At 39.1% G+C, this 21,848-nt stretch overlaps 1 protein-coding gene across 1 annotated transcript; it reads left to right on the top strand.

The window, feature by feature from the left end:
* Nucleotides 1–689: 689 nt before the first annotated feature.
* On the top strand, nucleotides 690–17,615 carry bag3 (BCL2 associated athanogene 3). Its single transcript, XM_072557452.1, has 4 exons — nucleotides 690–1,078; nucleotides 6,156–6,527; nucleotides 7,253–7,762; nucleotides 10,428–17,615. Exons 1-4 carry the CDS (start codon nucleotides 899–901, stop codon nucleotides 11,121–11,123), a joined length of 1,758 nt encoding a protein of 585 aa, XP_072413553.1. The 5' UTR covers nucleotides 690–898; the 3' UTR covers nucleotides 11,124–17,615.
* The last annotated feature ends 4,233 nt before the right edge of the window (nucleotides 17,616–21,848 follow it).

The raw sequence follows: 21,848 nt of genomic DNA on the forward strand, positions 1-21,848 counted from the left end.
TACATTGGGGAAATGATGTGTAGACTGGGTGACCGCATCGCAGAACATCTATGTTTTGTCCACAAAGATGACCCTGAGTTTTACCCATCTCTTGGCTACTCCTTACCTCCTCCCCCCACCTTATCCTCTGCATTAAAAGAAACTTTTTCTCAGAGACCATCAATTCTGAGGTCTGATCCAAAACGTTCACTTAGCTTTCTCTCCATAGATGCTGCCAGACCTGCTGATCTTCATCAATTTCTATTTTTGTTTCTGATTTCTAGCTTCCTCAGTTCTTTGGGATTTGTTTTATCTGGTTTGACAGGTTTGACAGGTTCGATCATATCCACATTAAATAGACAGGGAATTAAGAATCATGCTGGGGGTGATTCCAGTGATGGTTTTCTTTTGGAAATGCATCTTATATGGGTTAACCTCATTCAACTAAAATGAAACTCAACTGTCATGATTTATAATCCCTCTAAAAAGTTTATGCCACTTGCAAAAACTTTGACCATATTAGGGGATGGTGGGGTTTGGAGACAGTTTCTTCAACCTAACAATATCTGATGAATTAACCGGAGGGGTGCATGTGAATTGATCCGAGCTGGGGAAAGACCGTTTCTGGTCAGCACACAGAAGCGTCAAGCTGTTTCCCGTTTGGAAAGAAGTGGGAGGGAGCTGGGGAGACTTTGTCAGCAGCCCAGCCCCAGGTTACTGCAGTTCGTGCACAGCAATGGGTTAGTAATGCGGCTTTATCATCCCGCCCAATCGTCTTCACAGGAGCACAGAAGCAGCCAGAATATTCGAGTCTCCTATTGCTCACTGCTCCCAGATCAGATTCTAGACACTTTCCAGTGCAGCCTCTGCCTGCCCGCGTCACTCTATAAATATTCCAGGGAAGGGAGAGCGGACTACGATGGCTCAATTCACCATGCCCGGCTTTACAATGAAGAATTCCCCGAATCAGACGGCCAGCGGCGATGCTCTGCCCCCCGGCTGGGAGATCAAGATCGACCCTCAGACCGGCTGGCCCTTCTTCGTCGATCACAACAACCGGACGACAACGTGGAGTGACCCGAGGTTGGATCTGCCGAAGGTCAGTGCTGTGTCCCCCCCCCTCCCCTCCCCTCCCCGGAGGAACCGGTTTCCGAGCACTTTCCAAGGAGGGGCTGCTTTATTTTTTGGGGGGTAGGGAGGAGGTGTCTGTGTTTGAGCCTGGAGAGTGTGTGTAGGGAGAGACTGCAGTGTGTGTGTACCCAAGCCAGGGTGACTGGGGGCGCTTACACCCCAGCTTCAGTCACTGTAACAAACATCTAGGTTAGCACAACATTCCCTCCTGGGAGTCAGGATTGCCCACTGCAAAAGGTAAATGACTCGTGGTGTTTGACAGGGCAATCAATCCTCCCCTTCATTTGATTTTCTTAAAATGAGAGTTGAACTAAACCAATATTGACAGCAATTGGCCAGGAACAAAAATGGCATGTTGATGGTATCAGGGATGAATGCTGAGTTTTGGGTGACGCACTGCAGTCCAATCTGATGAAACATTGAGTGGTTAACCTTTAACTTTCGGCCTGGCCAAGGTTTCATTGAAAGGGGCTACATTTGCAGTGTCACGTGCAAACCCACCTCCCACTGTGCTTCAGTTTCTCAGATCATTTACCAAAAAAAAAGACCCTCAGTTTAAAATCCGAGCAAGATTTGGGTCTATCTGAGGTGATATCGAATTTGCTCAGTGTCTGCCTGGCCTCCGTTAGGGCCTGGCAACTGGGCACCTTGTTTAGCTGCCTGAGTCAGTTGTCAGGAGAAAGTTTGGAGACATGAGGGATCTGTGGAGTTGCACAGCTGTCAGCTGTTAAAAACACTGCTCTGGCTCGTGGTGACATCCAGCACAGCTCGGAGGCACGTAGTGAAGTTTCTACCATGTGAAGTAAGCAACTAGAAACTGCCTTTCTTTTCCCCCAGTGCTCATAGATTTGCTGAACCTTTCATATGTACCAGATTCTCCCTGCTGCTTTTAAATCCACCTGTAAAATCAGGAGCACGAAACAATGCATTTCAAAACAAAAATAGTACTGAAATAATTGCAAAGAAATGTAAGACAATAGATTTTAACTGATACTAATCTGAAGATTTAATCCTGGCACACTTCTAACCAGAATACATAGCCAGGAAATGGGAATTTCTTGTTTAACCGATATTGTAGCCTAAGAAAGTTGGGCAAAGTTGTCAACATTTGATGGAAAACGTTAATGCACTCTTAGTCTTGTACGAAGCAAATTTTAAAATGAAACTCTTGTACCTAAATGAATTTGTGATAACCAAAATGCCTAAGATTGGCTTCTTAAAAAAACAGAATTTGTGTGTTTTCTTCCCTGAAGATATTATATCCCCATATAATTGGAGGATGATTCATTCAGGATCATACATGTTTTTTGTGGCTACAGTAATCAAGCTGTACAGGCAAGGCTAGTTAAACAAGCTGAGCTGGCCTGCCTCCATTACTGCTGTCCTTGGAGTGGAATCCATTGTGTATTGGCGACGAAGTGAACAAACTGAAGAGCAGTAAGTTCTGGGAACAGGTGTACCTGAGCTCAGACTTGATTGGGAGTCACTGAGTGAATCACTGAGCTGTGAGTTTGGAGAATGTTTAACTTCTGAAGCAATTGAAGCACATAGTTATTATTCTTGGCAGACTTTCACATCTTGAACTAACCTGAAATCCACATTGAAGTTTGGGCACTATCCATTTCCCATTTAGTCTCTGGTTTGTTTGGGAGTGTTAGCTCTGTGTTGGAGCAAACTCCACAACTCCTGTCTCTTTCTTCCCACTCTATTTTATTCTTTTTTAAGTCTAATTCATCTTAAATGTTATAATTCATTTGGACTCAGTAGTCAGTTATGGTCCTGCTGCAAGCTCATAATCAAATAACCATCTGAGTATAAACAAGTTCCATCCCATGTCACAGTTCTATTAAGTTCAAGCATTTGGAGATTTAGATATAAGTAGCTGTTAGGCATCTTTATGGTCAACAATGCTAAGATAGCAATGTGACCTACTACAGGACAGTAGAGGATGGAATCTTGCCCCATGATTCCTAAATGACTGAGTCATTGCTCTCAGCTTGAAGGGAGACTAAAAGGAGACATTTGCTCAGAGGAAGGGAAATTGGAATTGATACACATAACTCTTTCCTTTGGTTTCAACAATCAGCAGGGGTGACTGGGAGCTAGTTTCTCTACTATCACTGCTGAGAGTGGTGAAAGAAGCCCAACAAGATTAAATGCAAGTTAGAATTAAAATTTTGACCTAAAGTAACAGCAGCATGTATACTAAATAGTGGATGTAACATAGAAGTGACCCCAAGTACTTTTTATAGATAGAGTTTTGAAGGGTGCAATTATGAGGTGGAACCATAACTCTAGTTAGTGAAAAGAGCTTTTTTTGATGAGGAAAGGTGGAGGTCTTTTGAAAAGATATTTCAGACAGCTGAATGAGTAAGAAAATGTGCTTTCCAATATCCTCTAGTCCCTGAACTGAAATTTAAAGACTAGAGGGTATTGGAAAGAAAATTCAGTTTGTCACAATTGTAGAAGTTAAGGTGGCATAGGAACAGGGGGGGTTGGTCACTCAACTTATTTGTTGTTCCATCACATTACATTTACAACATTGCAAATCAATAACTCAATTCAATTTGCCTGTCACTATTCTATATCTCTTGATATATTTAGCAAACAGAAATCTATTGATTTGAGTCATGAATATTTCAGTGGGTTATAGATTAGTACTTAGACTTTCGGGGCACAGATTTCCAATTTTATTTCAGTAATTAAGTATTTCCTGACTTCTTTCTTAAATGGGCAAGTTTAAATTCTTAGATGATGCTGACTTGTTATGGATTCCCTCAATAGAGGAAGTACTTTTTTTAGTCATTTATGTGATGTGGGCATTGCTGGCTAGGCCAGCATTTCTTACCTGCCCCTAATTGCCCAGAGGGCAGTTAAGAGTCAATGACATTGCTGTGGGTCTGGAGTCACATGTAGGCCAGAACAAGTAAGGATAGCAGTTCCTCCCTAAAGGCCATTAGTGACCCAGATGGCTTTTTCTCAACAAATGACAATGGATTCATGGTCATCATTAGACTTTTAACTCCAGATTTTTATTTTATTGAATTTAAATTGCATCGATTGCTATGATTGGATTCAAACCGAAGTCCCTAGAATATAACCCAAGTTTACTTTCTCTTATTCTAACTTACAAAAATGAATAATGATTTAAAACCCCACTGTTAGATTGCCAATGACCATCAAAAATCACTGAGCTAAGTTCATAAAGGCTAGTTCCATAGTTGACCCTTTTTAGAACTGGTAATGATGGCAGTAACTCTGCATGTGCTGAAAAGCAAATGATGTAGTCCATTTGGGGTCTGACTAACTGAATTATTGGTTTACCTTCAACCCAGCCTAGTAAGGCTTTGAGGATGCGTAGATGAGGACAAAACATTTAACATTCCTGTGGAGACAGGGAGACTGTGGAGTTCATTTAGGACTGTTTGACAAATTGGAATGAGAACTATCTCAAAAATTGATCCAAATAGTTGCATTGAGCATAAAGTATTGCTTGTATTTTAAAAATAATTTTACGTGGGATGTCAGCATCAGCGGGAAACATTTATTGTCTGTCCAAATCGTCCTTGAGAAGGTCGTGGTAAACTGCCTTCTTAAAGCATTGCAGTTCCCCTGATGGAGATATGCCACAGTGCTGGAAGGAAGAGAGTTCCAGGATTTGACCCTATAACAGTGAATGAGGGAGGATTTAGTTAAGTCAGGATAGTTCATGCTTTGAAGGGGAACTTGCAGTTGGTGGTGTTCCCAAGCATGTGCTACATTTTTCATTCTAGGTGGTAGATAATGTGGGTTTGGAAAGTTCTGATACTGGAGAATTGGTGAGTTACTACAGAACATCTTGTAGATGTACATACTGTTCCCATTATGCACCCACTGTGAATGGAGTGAATGCTTTAGGTGATGAATAGATTGCCAATTACATAAACTGCTTTGTCCTGCATTGATGGAGCTTCTGGAATATTGATCAAGCTGCACTCATCCAGGCACGTGGATAGCATTACATCACACTGCCATCCAGTGTCTTGGTGGATAGGCACTGGGAGGTCAGGAGGTGAATTGCACAATTCCCAAACTCTGACCTGCTTTTGAAGCCATGTCCCTTCATTATTGGTCCAAACAATTTTATTAACCCCCAGGATGTTGGTGGAGGCCAATTTAGTGATGATCATGCCATTAAATGTTAATGGGGAGATGGTTTGATTCTGTTGGAAATGATCTTTGCCTGACATTTCTATGGCCAAGTGTTACTTCAGATGTTTAATCTATAAAGTACATTCACATGATTAATAACGTAAACAGTAAGTCTATTTGGGCATTGAACCTCAGTGTGACATAATGCTTAAAATTGAACTCAACACTTGACATAATTTCTGAGGAATGAGTGAATCTTAAAGAAGGAATTTAATTAAGGACATGCCTACTTTTGTCATTATTTTTCAATATAGGAGCCACAGTGAACATTTGTAGAAGTGCATGATGTGATACTTCAAAAATGTTGCCTTGTCTTGCCAGTTTCCAGCAGCAGTATATCCGATGACCCAGGATAAAATCGTAGCTGTCACCTGTTATTTTACCCTTTTATCATGTGCATTTATAATTTTAAGTGGCTAAATATGAAAAATAACATTATTATCACAGTCTGTTGACCTGAAAATGCTGCAAGTTTTCAATGCTAGAGAAATAGTTAGTTCATCCAAAACTGATTTTGAGCAAACAAATCAATTGCTTTCCCAGACATTATGAAGCACAGTTATTACATATTGTTTCCTACAAGAACTTAGGTTAGATACTGAATTTCAAAAAATGCTATCTTGTTGATTTTAAATTGTTTGCGAGCAGACTCTCAAAGTCAATACTGAGCAATGGGGGTACGGTATTAAAACCTGCTGGAAGTATTGATTAAAGTCATGGGAAATAGGATAGATTTGCTGAAACATCCGAGATATTTTAGTTAACCTATGTTAGTTTAGTTGTTTTCCTTTGTTTAGTTCTTTTAAAGATTAAGTGGTAGTTGAATGTTCTGCACTTGTGTTTTCTATTTCTAGGAAAGGCAAACATTTTCCAATGGTCCTTATACATCAGGGTATCACCAGTCATCACCAGATATCCCAAAACAGCCACATGGAAAGGAATTTGGCTCAACTGGTCCTCAGCTTCGTCCAGGCTACATTCCCATCCCAATAATTCATGAAGGAGTTCCTGAACATCATCAGCAAAAATTACGTTATTCACCTCAGCAGCCTGACTTGCAGAGACTTAAAACTGAAGTCCGGGCGCACTCCCCCGTACGGGCCCAGTCTCCGTCCAGGCTCTCAGCACGAGCTGAGTCTCCATTTGAAGCCACACAGGCAGATAAACAAAGTGGACAAGCATCAACAGCTGCCTCGAGCCAGGCGCCTGGCTTGCATGGGTCAGAGGTAATTTGTCTACTTTTCTTAAGATTTTATTTCATTCTGAAGTTGCTGCTGTGAACTAGGCCCTAAATGACAGGATTAGTCAGAAATGGAAAAGACAAATAAATCAAATAGCTAAGAATCTGAACTTAGTAAACAAATATGACCTTTACATAAAAAGTTCAGAAGCTTTGTGTTAACTGACTTAAAGTCAAACTAAATGCTACTTTTGGTGTAACACTTTTTGTATTACAAGGTAGGTTACAAATAAATCAAATGTTTTCCATTCAAAAGGCTAATTGTGGCTTTATTTTTAGGCTGTCATGTTTTGGAGACTAAAAATAGCCGACTCATGATGTGATATTCTTGTCTTTCTCTTCTGTTTGCTCCAGGTCACACCATCTTCCATTTAAGAGCTTTACATTCTTCCTGTACATTTTTGTGATTAAGTTTTAAATTGAATTAGAATAATGCTGTAAAGACACAAAGAACAAAAAGCGAAAAGAGGTTTTTTCAGATTATACTTTGTTTTCATTGGAAACAAAAACAGAAATTGCTGGGAAAACTCAACAGGTCTGGCTACATCACCTCAATGTCTGTTTTTCTTTCTGATTTCCAGCATCTGCAGTTCTTTGATTTGTCTTTTTTTGTTTTCATCAGTCCAGTTTATATTATTCTTGGTTAATTGAAATTATTATTTTTGTAAAACTGAAATCTTTAATAACAGGAACAATCTTCCTTTATTTCAGAATTTACAGTCTCAAACGAGCCCCCAAACATTTCCACCTCAGCAATATGGCCGGTCAAGCTTAGGAAGTTCCCAGTTACCTTCAGGGTATATTTCTATACCTGTGATCCATGAAGGAAGAGGAGTAAAGCCAACTCAACAGGTCTATCACCCTGCTCACCAACCTCAACACCTGAACCAGCAAACACATCACCCTGTGCAGCAGGCAGAGTACCCAAGCCAGCAAACACATCACCCTACGCAGCAGGCTGAATACCCAAGCCAGCAAGCATACCAGACTGACCCACATGTACAGTATCCTTCGCAGCCAACACCAAGTACAATCCAGCAGCAGCCAGTTGTCTACAGACTTTCTCCTGAAGACTGGGGAACAAACCGAGCTGGAGCACAGTCACCACTACGTAAGGCTCAGAAGGGAGCATCAAGTCGCGAAAGCTCTCCAGCACGGATTACTTCACGTGCTCGACCACAGTCACCCATCTGGACCAATGCAGGTGTGGACAGACCACAGGTAAGTTGGTATGGTTTGATAAGTACGGCTTGACATGTAGCATTAATAATGCACCTCAACATCATTGGGGGCAAAGAAAAGGTGAATAGCAAGGGTTTTTTCCCTAGGAAGGCTGAGTTCAATACTAGGGGGCCTTATTTTAAGGTGAGATGGGAAAGATTTAAAAATGATGAGAGCTGACTTTTTTTTTAAACAGAGTAATTCGGCTGTGAATCAACTGCCAGAGGAAGTGATGGAGGAAGGTACAGTTGCAGCATTTAAAAGAAATTTGGTTAAGAACATGAATAGCACAGGCAAATGGGACTAGTTTAGTGTGGGAATGTGGTCGGACTAGTTGGACCAAGGGTCAAAAAGTGTGGTGCTGGAAAAGCACAGACGTTTCAAGCATAAAATCTTCAGACATTCCTGATGCCTGAAACATCAACTCTCCTGCTCCTCAGATGCTGCCTGGTCTCCAGCATCCACAGTCCTCACTTTCTCGATCTAGTTGGACCAAAAGATCTGTTTCCACGCTGTATGGCATATTTGAAACAAAACTTCATTTTTAAAAAAATGCTAAGTCTTAAGATACCAAGAGAAAGTTGAACAATCAACCTGTATGCACATTGTTATATTAACAAGCTAGGAAAATGACACTTTGTTTTAAAAGCTCAGTCCCATTAGGCAGCTAAATTCTCACAAAAATAATGTAGAAAAGGTCTGTGGTGAACTGAATAGCTTCAGTGTAAGATCTCTGCAATGTTCAGATTTCACTAGCTTTTTTAGTCAGCTCCCTGATTTCAAGCAGAGATTGGTGCATCTCACTGAAGATGGGATTCACTGAAACATTGATAAAATTACAACTTTTGTGACACTGCAGTAAAAGCTGTCATTTCACAATGGAGAATTCACGGGTTGTAGGTACTGAGACTGTAGCACATAATGAAAATAAATTCCTGCCTAAATATAGTGTTGCATCACATTGATAGTTTACAAAACACTTTCCTCCATGGGTTGCTTTTAAAGACAATGACTTATTGCATAAGGAAATGGCACTGGAGATCCTGTAAGCTATCCGTACTGTAGGGAATTCTGTCCAAGAAACAGAGGATAACTATAAATGAAAACTTTCAGCCATAAATGAGTTCAAAATAGGATACAGTTAGATCAGACTCTCAGCTGAGAGTGAGCACTGAACCTTCTGCTACTTCAATGAATGGCATAAAATATGTCATCCTAACAAAAACTCCCAAATTTGCAGATCACTTCAAAATAGAAATCTGTGTAAACAATCAATCCCCAGATTTAGCAGAATTGACTCCATTAAATAAAAAGGTCAATCATTAACAGATACAGTTCAGAGGTAGAGAGACGTATAGAACTTGCATACGGAGCTAAATAACAAAATGATTCTGAGCTTAAGTCTGTGATTGAATATGTCATGTCATTTGCCATTTTCCTCCTCTGATGCAGCAGAAGTAAAATCACAGTTTCTGCCTCTTACAGATCACAGTGATACCATTCTTTTATTTCACTATTATTCTGAATCTATGGCTATTTCAGCTAAGCAACAATAGGAACATTTTAGAGCAACAGTTATCTTGCTAAGTAAAGTATATAAAATATGAACTCAGATTTATCCAGTTTCCTCATTTCCCCTCCCCCCACCTTGTCTCAGCCCCAACCCTCGAACTCAGCACCATTTTCCTAACCTGCAATCTTCTTCCTGACTTCTCCGCCCCCACCCCCACTCTGGCCTATCACCCTCACCTTAACCTCCTTCCACCTATCACATTTCCAACGCCCCTCCCCCAAGTCCCTCCTCCCTACCTTTTATCTTAGCCTGCTTGGCATACTCTCCTCATTCCTGAAGAAGGGCTCATGCCTGAAACGTCGATTCTCCTGCTCCTTGGATGCTGCCTGCGCTTTTCCAGCAACACATTTTCAGCTCAGTATATAAAATGAGTCTGTTTATCTCCCCTTGCTGAATTATAGTCAGATAGACATGGGAAGGAGATTACTGCAGCTAAATAATAGTGCAGAGTGGGGCATCAAGATAATTGAAAGTTTCAGGGATTTAAGTTATCAAGGAAGGTTATAAAAGTTCAAATTTTATCTTTTTTAAAAAAAACTGAATTATCTCTTAAGAATTAAACATAGGATTGACAAAACTGATCGAGCATATTTTTCAAGTGGCAAAATTTCAAACATGAATATCATTGGTTAAAAATCAAGAAGGTAGAAGTAAGTAAAGGAATATAACCAACATTGTTTTATCTCAATTGTAATATGTTTCTGGAATAGGCGGGAAAGGCTATTGATACTAATGGGAATGATTCTATGCATGGATTGACAATAATGTGGGAAGATGAGCTGATCAGTTTTGGCTTGTGTTTGCTAGCCTTTTTGTTTAAAGACAGTTTGACAGAAAATGGAAACAAGTGTAGAGATATTTTGCTCAATAGACTGGAAAGGGGTTAGCATTAGTTTGGCCATGAACGTGTTAGTTATAGGGTTTGGAAAACCAAAACTAAAGCTGCCAAATCATTCATTTGATGAAATTCCCCCAAATTACTCGCTAGCGTCATTCGAAATCTACATAAAGTAATGAAAGCATAAGAGTGTAAAGGTACAGTTTATGCATTGAGCTAATTAACCATGTAATTGCCTTCCTCAATTATTACAGGTTCCTCAGCAAAGAACACAGCATCAAGAGGCAGCCAGAACACAACAGGAGAACAAAGCTAATTCTTATGGGTCTGAGCAACCTCCAGCTTATATCCCTATTCAAGTCACCAGGCAGCAACCACCTAAACCCCATCCTAAAACTGAGAAAGCTGAAGGGAAAGCCCCAGCCACTGCAGAGGCCGTCACCCATCAAGAAGAGGCTGTCGTCCCTGACAAGAAAACCATCCCCAATGAAGAGGCTGAGAAGCACCCTGGTTTGGTAAAAGTAGAGAAAATTCTTCAAAAGGTCCATAGGCTTGAAGCAGATGTGAACGGATTTGAAGGAGCGGGAACAGATAAACTCTATCTGATGATTGAAGAATTACTGACCAAAGAGCTATTGGCCCTTGACTCAGTAGATCCTGAGGGTCGAGATGATGTGCGACAAGCCAGAAGAGATGGTGTTAAGAAGGTTCAAAACCTTTTGGAACGGTTGGAACAGAAAGCCAACATGGGCCCAGAAGTGAAAAGCTTTTCTGAACCTCAGCCAGGAGTAACTGAGAAGCCAACTCAAATGGATTATACGGAAGATGACAAAAAATGCACAAAAATTGATGTACCAGAATCAAAAATGGAAACCGACCAAAGTGAAATGAACCCAGGAAAGCCGAATGATGCTTGCAACATTAAAGACGTTTCGACTGATAGGCTTTAGACCTTAGACATTAGACCTTTAGCATCATAAATGCACCCTCGAGTCATTTTTAAAATCGTATTGAAATGTTTTATGAATGCATGCCATTGTAAGCCTTTTTCATTGTTTTGTGCCCCAATATTCTTTACCTGCCATCCATACATGGAAAGAAAATTATGAATGTCAGAAGCTTGTGGGTTGAACCATGCAAGTCTTTGGTTACATGTGATCAACTTTAAAAAATATACATTCATCTTACTGAAGAACTGAAACACGTATTAAGCATGCCCCTGTGTTTTGCATTGTATTTAATCCACTATTACCCTTAAGATCAACCTAGCCAAAATAACATGATGTGCCACATGATGGTGAGTTTAAAAAGCCTTATAAACTGCAAAAGTACTATTTAAGTTTTTAAAAAAACATTTTCTTGCCTCTGAAGTATGTTTAATCACTGTTGGGCACTTTATGAACAAATATGTTGAAATTTGTTGGACATTGAAGTATGAATTTTATAGATATAGAAAGGTTTCTATAATTCTACAAAGGAAGCAATAAATTCAGATTGCATTTGCATTATGTACAATATTTTTTGTAAGCAGCAAGGAGTCAAATTTAATTTTAAGCTTACACGTTGCTTACTCAAACTAACGCATTTTAAACTAAAGATAATCCTAGTCTAATTTTTGAAGACTTTTAAAGTATATGGTATTCCAGTATTACCTTTCACAGGTAATACTGGAATACTGCATACACAGATGCTTATTGATGTCTTTGAGCATACGATCAATTTCATTTGTAATCCATCTTGATTACAAATAGCATTGGTTACTGTACATCTGACTCCTGCCTGCATCACTAGTGGGAACAATGTCACACATCAGTGACATTTGTGTAAGCCAAGTGTTGGCAAGAGTTTAATGTCACCAACAAATTTTAAAATCTATATTAAATATGATTTGGAGGTGCGGTGTTAGACTGGGTGTACAAAGTTTAAAAATCATACAACACCAGGTTATAGTCCAACAGGTTTATTTGGAAACACTAGCTTTCAGAGTGCTGCTCTGAAATCTAGTGCTGCCAAATAAACCTGTTGGATTATAACCTGGTGTTGTGTAATTTTTAATTATATTTAAATATGGCTTTTTGTGATGAGAAAGCTTTAATAGCTGCATTTGAAGCTTGATAACACATGTATAGAATATTGCAGTGTCACTGTTACGTTGCAGTAATACCTTTATTGTAAGATGTGTCATTGATACAAAAGTATAAAAATGTTTTAAACAAAAACAGGAATTGCTGGAAAATCTCAGCAGGTTTGGCAGTATCTGCATAGAGAAAGCAGAGGAAACGTTTTGGGTCCAGTGACCCCTCTTCAGAGCCCTGAAAATGTTTTCTCTAGCAATGACACAATTTTAGGTAAACTTGAATATTTATAGATGTTCAGTGTAAGAAGTATCAACTTCGTACACAATCCTTGCTCTCTTTTATAGACCCCCATCTTAAGGAAGAATTAGATTACTTAGTGTGGAAACAGGCCTTCGGCCCAACAAGTCCACACCGACCCGCCGAAGCATAACCCACCCAGACCCACTCCCCTACATTTACCCCTTCACCTAACACTACAGGCAATTTAGCATGGCCAATTCACCTAACCTGCACATTTTTGGACTGTGAAGGAAACCTCACACAGACACTGGGAGAATGTGCAAACTCCATACAGTCAGTCGCCTGAGGTGGGAATTGAACCCGGGTCTCTGGTGCTGTGAGGCAGCAGTGCTAACCACTGTGCCACCGTGCCGCCCACATTGCTAGAAAGATGATCGTGTCTGCAACATAGTTCAGAGACGCTTTATTGTTTAGCAATTACTGCCTAAACAAATGTAACCAAAGACAGAAATCTAGGAATAAAATGGGTGATAAATCATGGGTAAAGAATGTACCTGGAACACTGGCCCCAATTTTAAGAGATCTGGCAGAAGATTAATTAAAATGGAAGTGCATTTTCCCTTCATTTTCCCATCCCAATATGACTGATTGCAATGCTTCGAACGCAGACAGATGCGGTAGATAAATACAGATTAATATCTGCTCACGTTATTGGAGCCCAATTGACAAATGTTATAATGTATGGGTAGAGCATTCAGGGCCAGAAGGACAGTATCCTAAGTTAGTTATTTGCTTCTAGTTTCCGTGTAAGCCTAGAGAATAGTCTGATTTTAAAAAGGGAGAAAATACTACAGAAAGTTCTGAACCTTCAGGAATATGTAACCTCATCTGAAAGAACTCTGAGCCCTGCAAGAAAAGCTTAGACCTTTTCCCAACCCTTCCTCCTTTCTGCTTATCTAAGAGCCTTTCTATCTGATGCCTGGTGGCTGTCTCTGACCAGCATGTCTTTAACAGTGCTCTGATGTTTCTGGGTTATTTTGGTCAGGAGGTTAGCAGGCAGAATGAGAAGGGCTTTTGCCCGAAACGTCGATTTCGCTGCTTGTTGGATGCTGCCTGTGCTCTTCCAGCACCACTAATCCAGAATGAGCATGAGACCCAGCCATTAAATCCAGCTGAGGCTGCCTGCTCTCCAACAAAATGGCTGTGCTGCTTTTCTATTCAGCTATTAATTAGAGGCCTTTCTTCCAGGTCAAAAGATCTCTTTTTAACCTCAGAACCCTTATGAGAAGACATTATCAAACTGGAGAGGATTCAGCAAAGATTTACCAGGATGTTGCCGAACTGGAGGGTTTGAGTTATAGGGAGAGGCTGGATTGGCTAAGACATTTCTTCCTGTTGAGGTGTGATTTTTATAAAATTATGAGGGGCACAGATAAGGTGAATAGCAAAGGTCTTTTCCCTAGGGTGGGGAAGTTCAAAACTAGGGAGTGTGTTTTTAAGGTGAGAGGAGAAAAATTTAAAATGCACTTGAGGAGCAACTTTCTCACACAGAGTGGCTCATAAATGGAATGAACTGCCAGAGGAATTGGTAGATGCAGATACAGTTACAACATTTAAAAGACATTTGGACTGGTGAATGAATAGGAAAGATTTAGAGGGATACGGGCCAAATGCAGACAAATAGGACTAATTTAGTTTGGGAAGCATGGTTGGCATGGACGAGTGGACTGGAGGGTCTGCTTCTGTGCTATAAGATTCTAAGTATACATGCTTCCACTTGTTATCTAGAATTGCATGGTTTATAAATTTAGTCATTTAAAAGTAATGCAAATGAATACTAAATTTAAAATTGCTTGGCAATCATTGTTTTTAAAGCATGTATATTCTCAAACACATTATGCAATATTATTAAATCATAACACTATTCATTGTCATGCAATTTGCAGGTGACGCAATTGTTATGTATTTGGCACATGGCTCTTCTCCTATCCCAGACAGAAGTGTCTTGCCAAAAATCTTGAAATGGAGACAGTGCCTTTTTTTTAATAGAAGTTAACTGTGTTTTTGCAACATACAGCACAGTAGTTTTTCCACTTATTCTTCGAGCACATTGGTCCAAATAACACTGAAGAAATAGAACCAATGTTATTTATATAAATTAGCATTACACATATGTAGGTGAGCGGCTTCGATTGGATGATTACTTGAGCACTTATAAAAAGGAATGTATTCACACTGCTTGAAGAGTAGAGTTAAAAGTCGTACTCTGGTATTGGTTCACTCTCTGAATAAATTTAAAACTGAATCAAGCTTGGCTTCAGATCTTGCTACTTCATCAACTCTGTCAGAAATATAATACCGCTTGTACATATCCACAATCATTGATGTTACACTACAGCAGCCAAAACCTTTCATATTCATAATCACCTACAACTACACACCTCGAGGGGAACAAAAGCTACTTCTATTTTACTCTTTGTCACTCTTTAATGTGGTTTGATATTTTTATGATAATTCTACTTCTCAAAATAACAAAATTGTTGCAGTCAAGAAGGATGCCACTTGGCCCATCAACAACTACTTTTAAAATGACACAGCTACAGAGGTGATTAAAGTGTTTGAAACTTTTTCTCCATGCCTCTGTGGCAAAAGTCTTAACCATTTCATTAATAATAGTTCATTATAAAACAGTGAATGCTGGAAATAATCAGGTCAGGCTGCATCGACAGAGATGTAGAGTTAATATTTCATGGCAATGACTTTTTGTCAATAGTGAATAATGTTATAGTTCGGCAGAAAAAGTGAAGAGGGAAGGAGTGAGGAGAAGAAGGAAGCAGGAGACATTAAATGACAAAAGGGTTGATGGTGAAAAGGATGGTAATGGAACAAATAGAGAAATCAGTGGTCTGGAGGATGTATAAATGTCAATAAGTCATTATCAATGACTGGCATCTGAAAAAAAAAAAGGACAGTAGTTATGATCTGAAATTATTGAGCTCAATGTTCAGTCCAGAAGGCTGTAAAATGCCTAATCAAAAGGTGAAGCTTTGATCCTCAAGTTTCTGTTGAACTCCATTGAAACAGTGTAGCAGGTTGAGAATGTAGAGATCAGTTCTTCATTATAATCTGAAGTGTTTGAAGTTTTGTTTGAAAGATATGATAATTGACAGTGTGTATGGATGCCATGAAAACAAATGTGCCCAAACCACATACACCTTACTCAATATACTTCTGTTCTAGTTTTGAAGTGGTTCCCTTTGACCCTGTTGATAGAACTTAATATGGCGGCATAGTGGCTCAGTGGTTAGTACTGCTGCCTCATAGCACCAGAATCCCATATTCGATTCCAGCCTCGGGTAACTGTCTGTGTGGAGTTTGCACATTCTCCCCGTGTCTGTGTGGGTTTCCTCTGGGTGCTCCGGTTTCCTCCCACAATACAAAGATGTGCAGGTCAGGTAAATTGGCCATGCTAAATTGCCCATAGTGTTAGGTGCATTAGTCAGAGCGAAATGGGTCTGGGTGGGTTACTCTTCGGAGGGTTGGGGTAGACTTGTTGGGCCGAAGGGCCTGTTTCCACACTAGGGAATCTTATCTAATCTATGAGTGCTCTGATGATTTTGATTTTATGTACAAAGTTTTAAAAATAAAAGCCAAGTTTAAAAAAAAGTCATTCTGGAAATCTGAAGTAAAAATGGAATTGTCATTAATGAATTCCACCTGAATGAATTATTCCACCTGAAACATTAAATTCAGACAATGGTCGACCTGCTGTGCATTCCTAGAAAAACGAACTCATCACATGTACATTGAAATATCTATACTTGTAACTTTAAAATTTGGTTATACCCAAACAATATTTGTAGTTTATTTTAAAGGAATCATGATCTTAAGAATAAACTTGCATTTAAGTACTAACCTTTCACATCTTAAGGATGGCCCAAAGTACTTCATTGACAACTAAGTACATTTGAAGAGTTGACATGACAGCAGTTCATGCACAGCAAAGTTCTCAAATCAGTCACCTGACCCGATAATCTGATTTTAGTGGTGAATGTAGGAATAAATGTCGGGAGAACTCCCATCCTCTGCTCTGACTAATGTTTGGTCTCTTTTATGTCCACTTGAGATGGGGTCTTAGATTACTAACATTTTCAGTTCTACAGCAATCCTTCAAAACTACACTGATACATTTGGCAAGGTTGTTATTTATAAATATTAATGCCAGATTGATTTGACGTTCTTTTCTGATGTTTATCTGATTTGACCTTCCAGTGTTTTTAAATTGTTTTAAATTACGTTGAACGCTCAAGGCCAAACTTAGTTCTCAATATTTAAATGATTATTGCTGCAGCAATGAGGTTACAGATCTCTGCAGCTTCTCTTGCCTTAATGTTAAAAATAACTGAGAACTCAAAAATCTAACTTCTAATGTGCTTGTCAAATAATTTACTTGCACATGACCATCTTTATTTTGTTGACAATGTGCAAAAGATTATCATGTGTTTTCATTTCTGTGCAGAATTCCATCATTTTCAAAAATAAGAAAAATCAATAAATTCTAAATAAAGGAGTGACCTGTTCTTTTGGAATGAATTTCAAGTTACACAAGTAAAAACGTCATTTGGTCCAGTTGACATCAATTCCCTATACATTCACAAATTGTAGGCAAATTTTAATTGTTGCTGTTAAATTATAAAATATGTGAGAGACTTATCCACCTGAGGACATGTTTATGTTCAAGACAGCAGAGAGCATTGAATACAATCATTCTGCAGTTTGAAATACTATCAGTTGGAAGTTGTGGATGTGTTTATAAATAGACAAGCCTTCAGTATATGCCAATTTTAATCCCCTAAACATTGTGCATAGTAACAAACAGTTCAAAGGGAAATTCATAGATACTTTGTTATTTGGCATCTTGAAGCAACGTTTTCACTGACTCACTTTATAGCTATAGGTTTTGTTCAGGCATCAATGTATATCAAAGTAATTAAAATGCACTTTGTATGTATCTGCACTTAAATAACACCAAAAATTAATGTGTGGACTCTGTATGTAATGCTGCTATGTCACATAAAGTAACTGGTATGATGTATAAATGTAATAAAGCTATGTTGAGTGGAATGCATGGTGTGAGTTATTTTTGGTAACACAGGTCTAATGGAAAGTACTGGAACATTCATGCAGTCTCTATACCAAATGCCTTACCCTCCCTTCCTCTGCAAATCAGAGTTTCATGAACTGGAAATGATTTCCGAATTTGTACATAAATGATTAGTAACAAATTAAATCTAGTATACTTGAAATGTCCTAGAGATGTAACATTTAAGTAGCTTATTTCTTCTTTACAATATATGTAAACCCAAAGGCTAACAAAAATAATTTTATTTTGATTAAATGTCAATGATTTCAAATGCAAGGAATTGCTACTGATTGTGACAACAACATTCACTTAAATTTGACTAGCTGCATCAGGACAGAGTATTAGAGATTTCAATGGTAATGTGATTTCCAGAGAATAAAACTGTTTTAGAATGTTATTATTTTATAAAGGTTTCATAATTTGGGACTTCTTATCCTTTGTTTCATTTCTGCACAGCAACAAACTAGAAATTAATCAATGCCCATGAGAAAGATGTTACTGTCAGCACAGTGGAAAAATTAAATTTGACTCCCATAGTAGCCTCTCTTTGGGTGAAGTCTAGCAAAGGCCTGTTAGCAAATTGCTTGCAGGACTCTGAGCTGAGGACGTCTGAGAAATTGCTGAGGTTCATTTTAAGTGGCGAGTCATAATTTTGCTGCCAATTTATAAAGTTGGTTAAAGTGTAACCAAAGTAGCTTATCAAAATTGGAGAATGGTAATTTTATTCACCCTGACCAATATCAGAAGCTCAACTCTGAGTTAAATAGGCCACTAAGACTATGGACAGTCTGGTTCAACCCAGCATGATGAGCAGTGAGTGCAAGTGAGATTGGCAACATTGATATAGAACTTGCAGCAGGGGCTTAGGCTGATTGCTTCGGCTTCTGAATAGCTAAATGAAAGAAGTTAAGGTTCGTCTGTGACTGGATGTTAGAGAAGCAGGTTGAGAATAAACAGACATTGGAGGGGTGGTGATGAGTGGTGGAATGCAGTTTAAAATGGACTATTTTTCTTATCCTAGAAATTTCTTCTAAAGTTGATTAGGTTCATTCAGGTAAATTTGACTGGGACATTCATAGAACATTACAGCGGCCCTCAATGTTGCGCTAACCTCTGGAAGCTCTCTGAAGCCTATCTATGCCACACTGTTCCATTTTCATCCATATGTTTATCCAATGACCATTTAAATGCCCTTAAAGTTGGCAAGTCCACTACAGTTGCAGGCAGGGCATTCCACACCCCTACTATTCTCTGAGTAAAGAAACTACCCCTGATATCTGTCCTATATCTATCACTCCTCACTTTAAAGCTTGTCCCCTCATGCTAGCCATCGCCATCAGAGGGAAAAGGCTCTCACTGTCCACTCTATCTAAACCTCTGATTATCTTATCTGTCTCAATTAAGTTAACTCTCAAACTTCTTCTATCAAAGGAAAACAGCCTCAAGTTCCTCAGCTTTTCCTCATAAGACATTCCCTCCATACCAAGCAACATCCTGGTAAATCTCCTCTGCACCCTTTCCAAAGCTTCTACATCCTTCCTATAATGTGGTGACCAGAAATGTACGCTATACTCCAAGTGCGGCCGCACCAGAGATTTGTACAGCTGCAGCACGACCTCATAGATTCGAAACTCAATCCTCTACCAATAAAAGCTAACACACCGAGTGCCTTCTTAACAACCCAATCAACCTGGGTGGCAACTTTCAGGGATCTATGTACATGAACACTGAGATATCTCTGCTCATCTATACTGCTAAGAATCTTACCATTATCCTAGTACTCTGTATTCCTGTTACTCCTTCCAAAGTGAATCACCTCACACCTTTCTACATTAAACTCCATTTGCCACCTCTCAGCCCATTCGTCCAATTCTCTCGCAAATAGTCTTTGTCTTTACTCTTATCTCCAACTCTGAAGTTTGTGGTTTAGATTCTACTCCAGAAAATTGACACAAAATCTGGATTAACAATTCCGTGCGATTGTGAGTTGTTGCACTGTTGAAGGTGCTGTCTTTCAGCTGAGATATTTCACCAAGGCCCAGGATGACTCTCAGGTGGACTTAAAAGGTTGCATGACACGTCTTTGAAGAACAGTAGGTGATTCTCCCTGGCACCTTTTCCATTTTCATTCTTCAGTGAATGATTATGCAGCCATAATCATATTCTTGTTTTTGGGAGTTTGCAATGCACAGATTGGCTGCTGCGTTTCCTGCATCATAACGATAGTTACATTTTAAATGTATTTAGCTGGCTCTAAAACACGCTGAGATATCCTGAGTCATGAAGGGCACCTTATAAATGCAAATCCCTCAGAATTGAATTGGAAGAGGCCCATGGTAAAGTTTATGTTGGATAATGTGCATAGTATGAAACACAAAGGTGGAGAAAATTTTCTGGAAAAAGTCAGAGCAATTAAATTGATGTGCGTGTGTGAAACAATGCACCGAAAGTCTGTGGTTCCCATTGACATATTTTACAAGCAGTGTATAAAATCAGGAACAGGATTTCAATCACTATTTGAGAGGAGGTCCATTGTATTCAGCATTGGCAGTCCCACACTCTTTTCCTTTCAAAGAATATCTAGTGAGATTCTGGCTTTGTAAAATAGAGATCAATTATTTTTATTGTTGATTTTTCTCACAGATCCCTTTTTGTCAGTGAGTGAAGTTTACATTATTCAACATTAGTAAAGTAACGATTAACATCTTGAACCTGATGAGATAGACACAACAGATTTTTAATATATACTTGCATTGAGTGAAATCAAACATCACTCACTGGCTAGATAATTTGTCCCCTTCCTGTTTTTTGTTGAACTGGAGCAGTGTTTTATCAATTATTAATAACAGCCAACAGTGAATAATATATTTTCCTAATTGTTTGTATTTGAAAAAGGATCAGAACAAGGTCATGTTGTTCTCTGTGCAGGGCAAGGAAGCTGTATCCACTGCATGCTGATAATTTGCCAGTTACTGTACATTGATATCTTGGGTTAGTATTTAATGAAAAACAGTGATAATCCTCAGAAAGTTAATGAATACGGAATACATTAGCTGTCAAAATGTTCCAAATGCTCGTGCTTTTGCTTGAATGTCACACCTTCTAGGATATTTTGCAGTTCTTTTAGATCAAAAATTACTTTTAAGTTGCAGGTAATTTAAAACTTGAGCAAATAAAGTTCAAGCTGTTTATGTGACAAAAGGGAGAAGAGAGCTAAATGCAGGACTGTAACACAATCTTAGGTTTCAGGTGACTTCCATCAATCAATGCGCAACAGTCACACAGTGTTCGTTGCATGTTTTCATTGTGAAGATCGCCATTGCTTTAGAACTCCGGTTTAGCAACGCAGTGTTCTATTTTAATTTAAATCTTTCCATTTTTGAAATATTGAGCTTGACCTAGTCAGAGGTGCCTAGTGGGTGGTGGGTTGGGGGCAGGATGGGGAGTGCAGTTTGTGGCATGGGGGTCTCACTATTGAGAATCTTGAAAAACAACTAATAAAAGTCTCGCTGCTGTTTTTTCACAAGGAGTTTGCTCGGCTGATAAGCATCCATTAATTCAATGCTCGAGCCCTTTCAATTTGCTTGTGCAAATACAAGAAATAGGATAGATGTTGTGGCAGCAGATTGGACGTCTACTATCTTTGGTAATATGCAAGATGCTTCACAGTGGAGCATGTACATACAAAAATCTCATGTCCTCAGCAGCTGGGGAAAATGCTCAGCATCTTCAGGAGAATTTCCAAGATCAAACGACTCAGCGATTTCCCACAGAAGAATATTATTAAGCTAGAGAGGGTTCAGAAGAGATTTACCAGGATGTTGTCAGGGATGGAAGGTTGAAGTTATAAAGGGAAGCTGGATAGACTGGGACATTTTTCACTGGAGTGTAGGAGGTTGAGGAGTGACCTTATGGAGGTTTATAAAAATCATGAAGGGTATAAATATGGTAAATGGCAGGAGTCTTTTAACCTAGAGTGGGGAACATCAAAACTAGGGGACATATTTTTATGGTGAGAGGAGAAAGATTTAACAATGACATGAGGGGCAATGTTTTTAAGCAGAGAGTGGTTTGTGTGTGGAATGAACTTCCAGAGGAAGTGGTGATATGGGTATGGTTACAACATTTAAAACATTTGGGTAAGTCCTTGAACAACAAATATTTGGAGGGATATGGGCCAGGAGCAGGCACTTGGGGCTAGTTTAGTTTAGGAT

Source organism: Chiloscyllium punctatum, chromosome 38 (assembly GCF_047496795.1).
Source record: "Chiloscyllium punctatum isolate Juve2018m chromosome 38, sChiPun1.3, whole genome shotgun sequence".
NCBI lineage: Eukaryota > Metazoa > Chordata > Chondrichthyes > Orectolobiformes > Hemiscylliidae > Chiloscyllium > Chiloscyllium punctatum.